We start from the raw sequence: 13,805 nt of genomic DNA, 5'->3' as shown, positions 1-13,805 counted from the left end.
TAGATCGGCAGGTTGTAAATTTTATAATGTAGTGACCATTTTGCATTGTAAATAACTTGTAAACGTTTTTGTGGGCCCATGAACAGTTTTATGATTTACATAAAATATATCCTTTCCTTTTGATTTGTTTTTCCACCTTAACCTATTAATAACACCTAGAAGCACGTTTTTAACAAAAGAACTCGGGTAGCAAGTTAAATTCATGATTCAAAGTTCACCGTAACTGTCTTAGGGTAACCAGGGCGTTACAACAAGAGCATGATTTGGTTCCATTACATGTGGGTTTGATCAAGAAGATGGAAAATATGCTCATTAATGATAAACTTGTTACTAATATTGATTTTACTACAAATGTTGATTCTATTGCAAACATTTCTACTAATGATGATTTTGATGATGCTGGTTTAAACGATGATAACAATGTTGATTTAGATGATGACGATGATGACAACGACGATGACAATGAAGATGATGATGGTGATGAGGATGATGATGATGATAACAAAGATAGTGACGATGAAGAGGGGAAAGAAATAATATTGATGATGGTTTTGTTGAGGTAAATTTGAATGTCCCATATCCTGATAATAGAACTTTTGATGATTACTTTGACGATGCATACATATGTAATGTTCCTAATGCTAGTTCTACACCTCACACTCTTGAAGATAACCATTTACCACTTCCTCGTGTATCCCCTAGTGATCCTTGTAATGAAAGAAGTCATGTTAGTAGTACACCAAGCTCATATGCAACAATTATTGATGAAGATGTTTTTTGTGTTGGTCAATATTTTGTGGATAAGAAAGAGTTGAAGATGAAAGTACACATGCTTGCTATATGACGAAACTTTTGAATTCAAAGTGAAAAAATCAAATAAGAAATTAGTGGTTTTGGTTTGTGTTGACCCCAATTGTAAGTGGAGAATCCGTGCGACAAAGGCATATGCAACAGGTTTGTTTGCTATTCACAAGCATTGTAATGAGCACACTTGTTCTTTCAAAATGCGACAAAATCATCATCGGCAAGCAACTTGTTCTATTATTGGATAGCACTTGAAAGCGAGATATGAAGGTGTGAAAAAAGGTCCAAATCTAGCACAAATAGTTAATGAGATGAACAAGAATCTTGGTGTAAAGTGTAGTTATTGGAAGGCATGGAAGGCAAGAAAGTGCGCACATGAACTTATAAGGGGTTCAGCAGCAAACAGTTATCCAAAACTCCCCTCTTACTTGTATATTGTCCAAAAGTCTAATCCTGGTACGTACACTAGATTAATTGTTGATGAAGAACATTTATTCAATTTTTTTTTTCTTTGGGAGTATCCATTAGAGGCTTTCGTTACATGAGAAAAGTTATATCTATTGATGGAACTCATTTGAAAAACCAATTTGGAGGAAATTTACTCATTGCAACTGCACAAGATGGAAATTTTCAAATTTATCCTCTTGCTTTTGGTATTGTTGATTCTGAGAATGATGCATCTTGGAATTGGTTTTTGACATGCTTACGAGATCAAGTGCTTGATACTACTGGTTTAGTGTTTATATCTGATAGACACAAAAGCATTGTAAAGGGAGTTCAAAATGTATATAAAAATGCTTACCATGGAACTTGTATGTCGCATCTTGGACAAAATATCAAGACAAATTTTAGTGGTCAAGGTTTGAAAATTTTGTTTGAGAAGAAGGAAAAAGTGTACAGAGTTTCAGAGTTCACAAAGTTATTTGCTGAGGCTTCTTCAAAAAAACCAAGTCTGGCAACATACCTGAAGAATGCATCTTTTGAAAGCTAGTCCAGATGTCATTTCCATGGTAATCGATACAACATCATGACCACCAACAAATCTGAGTCATTGAACCAAGTTTTTAGAGAAGCTCGAGAATGGCCCAGCATTCCTTTATTGGAGGAAATTATCACTACACTCTCCAGATGGTTCTATGAGAGAAGGACAAATGAAAATTCTTGTCCAACACCACTTACAGTTGACGCAAAAGATATAATGAGACAAAGAAACAAACAATCAAGGTACATGAGAGTTACACCCATTAATCTAAGTGAGTTCCATGTTAAAGGTGAGCCACTAGACGGTCTAGTTAATATTGAGGAACATTCTTGTACATGTCGAGAGTTTGACATTGATAAGACTCCATGTGTTCATGGTGTCGCTGCAGCAATGTATCGTGGAGTAGATGTTTATAGTCTATACTCAAAATTCTACACGACTGAATTTTGGAGGATGGTTTATGTATAATCTATTTACCTGTTGTTGATAGTTTTAACTATGCTGTTTTATTGTGTTATTGGAGCCTTTTTGGACATTTCAAACATTTCAGACAACCTGTCGAAATTTCAGACGAGGTGTCAAACGTTTTTGACTGGTTGTTGAAATTTGAGACTAGCTGTCAAAAGTTTTAGACAAGCTGTCGATATTTAAGACTAGTTGTAAAAATTTTTAAACAGGCAGTCAAATTTGAGACTAGCTATCGAAATTTTTAGACAGGAAAATGAAATTTTAGACTAGCTGTCGAAAGTCTTAGATAGGCAGTCAAAATTTTAGACAGGTCATTAAAATTTTAGACAAGCTGTCGAAAGTTTTAGATAAGCCGTCAAAATTTTAAACAAGTTGTCGAACTCATGGCTAATTGTCAAAAAGGTATAATGAATTAAGATCCAATTCTACATGATAAAGTGTTGTTCTAATACTATAAACATAATCATCATAATAGTACCTCAATAGATTATCTACCACTCAATCCTTGATCATCATAGTAGTTTGATTGAAAATTGTACCACTCAATCTGTAATCATCATAATCTCATACATATTAAGTTTTGTTTAACTTTATAAAATGTTAGACAAGTTGTCGAAACTCATGGCTAATTGTCAAAAAGGTATAATGAATTAAGATCCAATTCTACATGATAAAGTGTTGTTCTTATTCTATAAACATAATCATCATAATAGTACCTGTAACGCCCTGGATAGCCAAGATCGCTACATTGTGTATTTGTAAAGGTGCAGGACTTGCTAATCAAGCCAACCAGTTAAAAACGTGAATTATAAAGTCATTAAAGTGTTAGGGTTAAAAGGTTTTGGTCTCAAAAGATACTTTCCATATAATTAAACATTTACACATGGGATCCCAAAATAAATAGTGTTTAAAAGTCTGTTTACAAAATTTCTAGTGTACAGACAACCACCAGCCTTTCTAAAGGCAAAACAGAAGTTTATGGTTTTCCTGTCCCTGTCTCCCCTCAGCCGTGGCGGCTGAGCAGCTGATCATGTACATTCTGTTCTCATAGATCTCCAAATCAGGGCTGATCAAGCTTGCCCTTGCCTTTTCCTGCACCACGAAGCACCCGTGAGCCAAGGCCCAGCAATAAAACATATCATATTATATAACAAGCAATAATAAAATTTTGATAGCCCTTTAAGCATGTTCATGTTAGGAACGAGTTTCCTAATACGCAGCGGAAAGGTGGTTTTGGTTGGCCCAGTGTACAACAAAAATTTTATAACATATTTAAACTACCTTTAAATATGCGGATCCATTAATATACATACATTAATCATAAGCAAGATAGTGATAGAAATCATACCTCTTGAAGCCTATCAAGTGTCCTTGCTATCTTCTCGTATTTAGAACGATCTTCCTATCCAAGCCGCTCCACGTACTCACACCAAGATCTTCCAAAGCTTTCTCTACACCTCAAGAAATGTGTGGGCACTTAGAGAATGAAGGATAGTTTATTTGTGATTCTACTTGATGTACTCAACACATGAGATCAAGAGAATAGGCCTGAGAATGGGTTCTTTATTTTCAGGGATAGAAAACTATCATTCTATTTTCACAGAGCGAAATTGTCAGAGTAGTCTCACTCTCTTTTTTTCTTCTTCTCTGAATAATTTTCTGATCAGTCATACTTAACAGAAAAAATTCAAAATTTAAAAAATAAATCTGTAACCATTTACAATTTACTTTTTAATTAATTAATTATTCCATTAATGAAAAAATCCAAAAACCAATTTTCCAATTATCCATTAATTAATTAATCAAATAAATAAAATTGAAAATCCCATCCCTGAAAAAACACTGGTGCTACACGCCACACACAGTCCTGGACTGTGTGTGAACGTGTAGCTTCCTAATTTCTAGGGACATTGGTTTTTCAAATTTTATTTAATTATTTATTCAAATTACTTTGTCAGATAAGTTCTAACAACCTGATAACTAATTCAAATTAATTATCAAATATAATTAATTATTTGAATAAATATTAATCTTTTAAATTCAAATCCAATTTGAACTTATCAGATTATCATCTCCCACTCAAATAAAGATATTTAATTAATTCTACTAATTAATTAAACCCAAATTTTCGAAATTAAATATTTAATTTATTATAATTTCAAAAAATTATAATTAATTAATTAATTAAATTTCGAAAATTAATTTAATTATTTAATATAATTTCGAAAATTATATAATAATTAAATATTAATTAATTTTGTTAACTACAACTAATTTGTAATTAATTAATTAATCACTATTATCATATAATTGCATATTTGGCCTGAAGAACAAGTTTCTTCTTAAATATGTCTTTAAACTATTTTCCCTTCATATCAACTCTTACCTTGAACAGTGTTGATAGAGCCGCTATGGGGACCTATGGACCTATAATTCCAAGCTCCAATAAATTTGAGATTATTAATTAAACTCTTTAATTAAATAATCTTAATTTATTAATCTCATGATTATTCCACTATAAATATGAGACTGCACTCTTGTAATTATAGACATTTCATTTACTGAGTATTTTATAATCATAAAGCATCCATTGATATAATCATTGCATACAACTTGACCCTCTAATAATGGTTCATAATTAATCGGGAATAAAATTACCGTTTTACCCTTTTAATTATCTCTTGTTTCCTTAAGTACCATTGACTCTACTAGTGAAGGTTAATTCATAACTAAATTATGAATTTGAGCTCAATAACCTTTCAGTCCCAAAAGTCAACCCTTAAGAGAACCATCATTCAATCTCTTGCGAGAAGGTATAGATTCCATATCTGTATACTATGTCCCCAGCCATCTATATAAATGAGTTCCCAAAACAAAAGTTTTTAGCCTGATCATTCTGACAGACCCTAACAAGTGAATCAAAGAACTCATATAACATAAACAGGAGTTCATAGTAACCTCAGGATTAAGATCTATTTGTATATGATCATCAGTTGATATATTTAATTAATACTTCGAAACGGTATTTAACTAAGTATTAATAAACATATCTGGTCCAGTTCTATATATTCTCTAATATATAAAGCACCTCCACTAAAGTGTCCTACCACACTAGTGATCCGGATCTAGATCACATGTATTCATAATACTAGTGGACCGTACTTGCAGTAATTAATCTAAAGATTCCATAACTTTATTTTACTGCGAACTATTCAAGTTCATTTATCTCAAACACAATCCTCTCGTACTAATACGTGTTTGAGATTACATTCATGAACTTAGGAATTTTCCTGATATTTACATAATATTATCATAGACTAATATAGTCCATAAAATATATGCATAACAAATTCAATTTATTTATTTATTTCATAAAAACAATGTCTACTACATATGCTTTCAGGGCACATCTCCAACAGTTCATACATTTAACATACCACAATAATCACAAAGCATGAAAATTCAACCAAAGAATCAACTAATCATCACCCAGCTATACGGCATAACAATCCACCAATCAATAATAACAAACAATTCACATAATAATCAAGGTCGACACCTTAGGTCGCACCCTCTGTTTACCCCACTGACTCCGACCCACTGACTCCACCCGCTTAAATCGAGCTCAGTGCATAATAAGCTATCCTCAGCTACCAGTGGCCGAGTCGCGCCCTATGCGCTAGTGTAAACTTCGGCACTCTTAGGTCATTGGTTTACTGTTTACATGGCATAATACCATCCTTTACAAAGCATACAAAATAGGGAACCCTTAGTCCCATTATAAATCCACAACCGGGTGCGGTTTTCTTACCTTTAATTTCCAAGTTTACTGATTACGAGCGACGCCTCTCGAGCACGATCCGCTTCCCGAGCCCTAGCTTAATACCTAGTCACAACCAAGATAGGGAGTACCATTAATAATCACGTTAATATTTCCGGATGGAGTTTTAGCTTCCGGGACATCGAATTCCACCAAACACGGTGGTGGAATCAATCCCGAGCACCCTAGGTTAGGTTCCTGTGCTTAAAACCTCCAAAAGATCAAAAATACCCTTAAGGGTTGTGGCCCCTGAGACCCACGCCGCAGCCCACCCCTGAAACAGAGGCTAGGCCTCCCTAAAGACAGGCAGGCGTCACGGCCCTGCCCTGTGGCGCCGCGACACTTCCCCACTGCAGAGCCTCGTTGGCTCTTTCTTGCTTCGCAGGGCCGCGACACTCTAGAACAGAGCCGCGGCCCAGCCCTTCGTGCCCAGAAAATCCACCATTCATAACATCCTAACCTTGCTCAAAACCACCCCAAAGCACCCTAATTCCAAAACCCATTGATCACAAGACTTTTAACATGATTCTAGCAACATAATCCAACAAAAACCTAGCTTAAAAACTCATTAAGATCCCATTTTGATTTCTGAAATCCAGCAGCTTAAGAACTCTAAAACCAGTCATGCAAACTCAGAATTTAAACTCTAAATTACGAATTGAAGCTTACCTTCTTTGATGAACCACTTCCTTAACAATTTCTGAGCTAATACCTAAGCTTTCCAGCCTCAATTCAGTCCTTAAATTTCAAAACCACAACCACTCTTAGAACCCAGCCAAAACATAGAATTCTAATAATCAAAAGTGTATTTCAGTCCTTACCTTAGTCCTGGTGAAGTTCCCTTAGCTAGATTTGAGCTAATCCCTCAAAACTTCAGCTCCAATCACAAGATTTCCAGCCGAGTTTCTTAGATTCTAGTGGTTTTCCTTGAAAAAGAAGAAGAAAGAAGGAGAGAGAGGGAAGAGAGTTGGTTCCTCTATTTCCACCAAGTCCTGAGGTTTTCTCTTAGTCTACCCTTAGGCAATTAAGTTAATCCCGGGGCTCGGGGTACCGAAAACGTCCCCGAGGGCAAAATGGTAAAATTTCCCCAATATTCCCGCCTAAGCTTCCTAACCTCAAATATATCTCCAATTATTTATTTTCATAACCCGATAGCCCAAATAATCATCTAATACCCGAAACACCTCTTGACTTGCCCCAAGTCAAGTATTAAGCCCTGTTGTGACTTTCCCGCTAACTAGCTCCCTAGGATAGCCTCGAGTCGCACAATGCAGATTTGCCCACATAATAATGTTGTTCTCACAAATATAACATATAATCACATTTACACTCATATAACCATACAAGCATGTTTATCATATAATCACACATTAGTTTAATAAATTCACACATAAACCAATTATGCCCTCCCGGTACACTAATCAAAGCCCTTAAGCCATATTAGTGATTTTGGGCGTTATAGTACCTCAATAGATTATCTACCACTCAATCCTTGATCATCATAGTAGTTTGATTGAAATATGTACCACTCAATCTGTAATCATCATAATCTCATAAAGATTAAGTTTTGTTTAACTTTATAAAATGCTAATTGAGATATATGTTCTTTTATTGTGTTATTGGAGCCTTTTTAGACATTTCAAACATTTTAGACAACCTGTCAAAATTTGAGACTAGCTGTCGAAAGTTTTAGACAGTCAGTCAAAATTTTAGACTAGCTGTCGAAATTTTTAGACAGGCAGTCGAAATTTTAGACTATCTATCGAAAGTTTTAGACAGGCAGTCAAAATTTTAGACTAGCTATCAAAATTTTTAGACAGGCCATCAAAATTTGAGACTATTTGTTGAAAGTTTTAGATAGGCAGTCAAAATTTTAGACTAGTTGTCGAAAGGTTTAGACAGGCTGTCAAAATTTGAGACTTGCTGTCGAAATATAACACAAAGAGGTTTGAAATAGAAACATCCAACACAAGTAGTCTATAATAGTTTGTGGTATACCAGAACAGTTTTATACATAAACAAAATACAATTCCATTGCCTTTGCTAATAAATATTCAATACAAGTCATACTATAAGAGTTTGATACATAAACAAAATACCATTCCATTGCCTTTGCTAATAAATATCCAATACAAGTCATACTATAAGAGTTTGATACATAAACACTACAACAAAATATGAGTTTTATTACTTTATTTGGGAGACATTGAAAGTCTACAATTTCTCCCAATTGGGAAGACATTGTAGGCGGGGTCATTGTAGGTATAGGTCTCACGTCTCCCATTAGGAGAGGTGGGAGACTTCCCACGTCTCCCAGTGGGAGAGGTTGAAAGACAAACATTGACTTTCAACCTCTCCCACTGGGAGACGTGGGAAGTCTCCCACCTTTCCCAATGGGAGACATTGAAAGTCTCAGAGATTTAAAAAAAATAAATTAAATAAATTTATAATTAATATAATTTAAATTTGATTTAATAATTAATTAAATTGAAATGATTTTAATTTAAATTTAAATTGATTTAATAATTAATTAAATTGAAATTATTTTAATATTAATTTAATAATTAATTAATTTGAAATCAATTTAATATTAATTTAAATTTAAATTGACATAATTAATAAAATAAAAATATGCAAGAAACACAAAATTTGTTAGACATATACAAGAAATACAATATTTGTTAGACATATACAAGAAATACAATATTTGTTAGACATAATTAAATTGAAATATTGCATTGTGTATGAAGAAAGAGGTAAAAAATAAAAAAACCAAATACAATATTTGTTAGACATATTCAAATTAACAAATATTGCATTATGTGTGAAGAAAGAGGTAAAAAATAAAAAAAAAACCATCAACGAGGTCGGTTACTTTGGATTATTGGTAACATATATGTCGCCCATTCTTGTCGCAACTCATCAATTTGTGCCTCTGCATATGACGTATTTGTTAGCTACAAAAAATATAAAGTAAAATATATTAATTAATTATTTGATTACATTTATATATACGGGTTAAAAAATAATTTGTAAATTTTAATTAATAATACTGTTCTCAAGTAATGTCCGGGACTCGCATGTTCAATCAAATCCTTCAACATCCTCATTATGTAGTATCCACATGCCACATTGTCCGGTTGGTGTGGATACTAATTATTCAAAAGTATCAGTAATTCATTATTAAATTGAAACTTGTTAAAAAATGCATACATATTATTCTACTTAATAATTATAAAAGTTAAAAAATTTAAGTTGTAATTACTTACCTAAGGTTGCTTAATGCGTAGAGTATCAGGGATCTCGACATCAGGAAGGTTCATAGAGAAAAAAAGATTCAAAGCGCTGACGATCACTGATACAATCTCCTCGTGGTTATTCAGATTTGAATTCACCGGATCACAACAGTAAACATGATATGCATACGGTGCCAAAATAAGCAACATCCAATGTTCACTGCATAAGAAAAACCAAAAAATTATAACTCAAATGTTAAACAAAAAAAGTATTGATATGGGTCGGAAAAATGACAACTTTTTAAATTTACCCATGGTTCCAAGGGACAAGCATAACCTGTTCTTTTAATTTTATGTCATTGCATCGTCTGAACAGATTTTGAACACGATCGTCGAATGAACTCCCTTGAGTGGCTACAATATTAGGATTGACAAATAAAAATTTATTTTGGCGACCTTGTTGTACCACATATCTATAAATGAACCTAATACAAAAATATGCAAATTGTTATATGATTGAATAAATCAAATTAGAAAATTAAATGAACAAACTTTGTGAGATATATACCTCATATAGCTGACGACCACTGCTTGTCCAATCTTCTCCTTTCGAGCAAACTAAAGTATGTCATCCTTAAATATATAATAGTGAGACATATCCTGATCAAAAACTTCAGACTCTATGCCTAGATTAACACACTCGTCATCAGCCCAATGAGATACGATATTTTGTAATCGTTCCAATGGAGTGTGGGGCAATTGTGTTGGAGGAGTTTGTGGTTGTCTTCTTTCTCGTGGTTGTTGTGTTGATGGAGCTTTTAGTCGTTGTGATCTGGTCCTACTTGTAGAGGGAGCCTGTATACAACAATATCAACAATTAAAAAAAAATGCAAACAAATAAATATAGAATTGTAAAGATAATTATGTAAAAATTTGGCATCACCTCATGATATATATCTTCAGATATAATGACCAAATCCTTAGGCCACGCTATTGGCGTCCCAATGGCTTGAGCAACTATGTACATGTCCAAATCAGGATATACAAAAGGTAGAGGACAGGTTGGCTTAATAATGCTAGTAATCATAACTTGGTAGTTGTTGCCTGCCTCTCTTTCAATGAGTTTACCTAATGCAACAACGTTTGAAACCGAACCAATTGCTAATTGGCATGCTCGGCCTTGCGCAAGAAGCATATTATATACAAATAAGCATGTTGAAACAGTAAAGAAATTTATTTGGTTTCAGAATATTCAAGAAAGTTTAATTACCTCTTGCAAAAGCAGTTGTAGTGCAATAATTTGTTCTTCTGCTTGAGGCACTAGTGGGTCAGGAGTATAGTAGGATGCATGCGCTAGTGGGCACTGGTGGGTTGGGCACATAGTATGATGGTGGTGCTGGGGGGACTCCAACATTGGATCCCGACCCACTCTGTTGGGCCATGAATTTTCTCAAGAGCTCATCTTGTTGCTGAAGGCGCTCTTCTAGACATTGTGCTTGTTGACAATACTCTTCTTCTTGTTTTTGAAATCTTTCTTCAAACTCCTTCCTAATGTCATCATTCAAAGAAGAGGCTTTCGATTTATTTTTCTTTGAGGTAAGTGTTGGAGTATTCCAGTATACTGTGCGGGACACACCGTGTCCTCCAGCCCTAACACGTCCTTGGGGCTCAAGAGTGCCCAATGCCCTCGTCAGCACATCATCAGGGTCATCAGGTGCCCATTTACCCTCAGCTTGGAGTTTACGGTAATGATCCTGTGAAACAATATTCATAGAAAGTTATATATAGAAGCTAATATATAATTTGATATATCAAAGTTATTAAATATGAACACTTACAATAGTTTTTTGAATCTCAAAGGCCTCTCCAACTAGCTCTCATTTTGCATTCTGATGACCCATGCTCCACAAGTCTGCCCTGTCAAGTTCAGTCAGACTTTTCCCACTTTGTTCCATTAACATCTCTTCAATATGTTAGAGAGGTTGTGATTGTATTTATTCAATGCTCGATAATTTTGCATCTCTTCTCTCTTTCTACCCCACTCGGGAGTTAATCTTGAGTTCACAAACTGTAACCATTCATCTGGAGTTATGACATTCTCAAATCCAAGTGGAATAGCTGGCGGGAACTCATTTGGGAATTTTTTCATAGCGTCATACACGTGTACCCTTGTGAGATTAGTCTTCCAATTTCAGAAGCACTTTCTCGCATCCATCAACATTTGTTTCTTTTGTTTGGGGTCCAAATCATAAGTTTTCTGCAAGTTTGAAAGTAATAACAATCATATTATCAAAACAATATATATTTTAAAAACATTAAATAAATTATAATTAATAAAATCATACCTTCACTGTATCCCGTATTATATTTTTATCTACCATACTAACATCGTTCCAAGTTTTAGTGTTGATGGACACAGTGGCTCGAACAATAGCTCCAAGTTGTGATGAAACATTGCTTCTAGTCTCACCAACTATTTGACCATACTCGTTGTATTCAACACGTGTAAGATGTCCTTCATTCCTTTTTTTGGTGTTTTTAGACATCCATGTACGTCCTCTCACAGTTTTTTGTTCTTGTTCCACTGGCTGAGAATGAGGGCGATGCTCCCCCTCATCAGAACTACCACCAAAATGATCACCCTCCATCTGTAAAACATAAATATAATTATTATAACAATTTTGGAACCTCATGATCATAAAAAATAGTTATACAAACATTTGAATTAAAGATGAAACAAAAATATGAAACTAAAAATTTCACATATCATAAACATATCAAACTCATTAAATATTACCTCAAGACCCATTATCATCAACCCATAATCCTTCACCATTTTCACGGAAACAAATACAATCATCATCAACTTCATGATTATCTTCTATTGTAGTGAATGTGATAAGTTCTTCTTCGAGAGGTATATCATGTAAATCATCATCTTTAATGTTCAATTATCTTGTTTGCGTTGGAAGAACAATTGACCATTGGTTGTTTGAAGGATCATTCACATAAAATACTTGTTTGGCTTGTGAAGCTATATAAATCAGTCAGATTTGTGCCCAATTCGTTTTAGATTAACTAATGTGAAACCAAAATCTTCATATATTATGTCGCTGTCACTTTTCACCCAATCACAAAAGAAAACAGATACTCGAGTTGTGATATAATCTAACTCCCAAATTTCATTAACTACTCCATAAAAATTCATATCACATTCAACTGGATTTTTATCTTTTGCACTAGAGACTTGCACAGTTTTAGCAACAAGGCTAACACCACTGTGTTTGTGTGTTTCTGTTGTTATCGCGCTTCCTAGTGTTAAATAGAGTACCGTTAATCATGTATGATGAAAACTTGATGACATTAACAGAAGGTCCTCGAGAAATCCACTTAGCGATGTCTGAAACCTTATTTGATGTGTTTTGTAATTCTGCCACAACCTATTAAATCAACATACCAAAAACAAATCACTAAAAACAACCAACCATGTCATCTTGTAATTACCAATTAATGACAACATTCCATAATCAACACAATTTACCTTTTGTTCTATCCAACTACTAAAAGTTCGATAATGTTTGTCTTGTAATCATTTTGAGTTCCTTGACTTGGATGGAAATTCGGTCTTTATCCAATTAAAATGTTCCCTTCAATTATACATATGTTGTTAAACAACTGAACATACAAAATTACACAACTTAAACTAAATGTATTATATGAATATAACTCACTCGATATAAGGTTGAATTTCATTTATATTTTGCAACACAAGACGATGCGCTTCATCTAGTATATCTCGACTTACTGTGCATACAACGCTACCACGACGACTCTGAATCTCAACATTTTCAACATCATTTAACCCAATTCTTTGTACACCAGTCAGGTATTCAGAACAAAATTCAACTGCCTCTTCTGTAATATAGCATTCAACGATGCATCCTTCTGACCCACTTCTATTCCTAACATACCCCTTAAGAATCTTCATATATCGCTCAAATGGATACATCCATCTTATATAAATGGGACCACAATATCTTAGTTCTCTAACCAAATGAACTGTCAGATGGATCATTATATCAAAAAATGCCGACGGGAAATATTTCTCCAACTCACACAATACCTCAACAATTTCATCTCTTAACTTAGGTAACTTAAGCAGATCAATCACCTTACAACACAATGACTACGTTTCATCTTTGTAGGTGTACGAACTTTAGGCTTCCCTAACTTGAACACAATATTATTCATCTTCTCAAGTACTTGGATCTCATTCAATGGCTCAGGAGCCTCCTCAAACTCTTGTTTACCATTGAATGCCTTCTTCCAAGTCTGAAGTTTATGCGTATTAGGCAAGAACTTCCTATGTCCCATATAACATATTTTCCGAGAGTGTTTCAAGTATTCAAAACATGTTTTTTCTTCACAAACGGGGCAAGCCTTATATCATTTCACACTAAGCCCAGATAAATTTCCATAAGCAGGAAATTCATTA

At 34.1% G+C, this 13,805-nt stretch overlaps 1 protein-coding gene and 1 long non-coding RNA gene across 2 annotated transcripts; one reads left to right on the top strand and one right to left on the bottom strand.

The window, feature by feature from the left end:
* Window positions 1–296: 296 nt before the first annotated feature.
* Window positions 297–844, top strand: LOC133785675 (uncharacterized). Its single transcript, XM_062224895.1, has 2 exons — window positions 297–559; window positions 646–844. Exons 1-2 carry the CDS (start codon window positions 297–299, stop codon window positions 842–844), a joined length of 462 nt encoding a protein of 153 aa, XP_062080879.1.
* A 7,889-nt stretch (window positions 845–8,733) lies between these two features.
* Window positions 8,734–11,943, bottom strand: LOC133784317 (uncharacterized). The gene is made up of 8 exons (XR_009871271.1): window positions 11,656–11,943; window positions 11,149–11,567; window positions 10,581–11,064; window positions 10,254–10,489; window positions 9,879–10,165; window positions 9,648–9,795; window positions 9,344–9,530; window positions 8,734–9,009 (listed from the first exon to the last, which is right to left on the bottom strand). It is a non-coding gene; the product is annotated as an uncharacterized LOC133784317 (long non-coding RNA).
* Window positions 11,944–13,805: the final 1,862 nt, after the last annotated feature.

Source organism: Humulus lupulus, chromosome 6 (assembly GCF_963169125.1).
Source record: "Humulus lupulus chromosome 6, drHumLupu1.1, whole genome shotgun sequence".
Classification (NCBI taxonomy): domain Eukaryota; kingdom Viridiplantae; phylum Streptophyta; class Magnoliopsida; order Rosales; family Cannabaceae; genus Humulus; species Humulus lupulus.
This window is presented reverse-complemented; position numbering and strand designations above follow the sequence as displayed.

What these genes read in the sequence shown, in the direction of transcription:
- LOC133785675 (XM_062224895.1), top strand. Translation starts at nt 297, where the DNA reads ATGGAAAATATGCTCATTAATGATAAACTTGTTACTAATATTGATTTT. An exon ending in TTGATGATGGTTTTGTTGAG is followed by an intron (nt 560 to 645) that starts GTAAATTTGAAT and finishes TCCTAATGCTAG; the next exon opens with TTCTACACCTCACACTCTTG.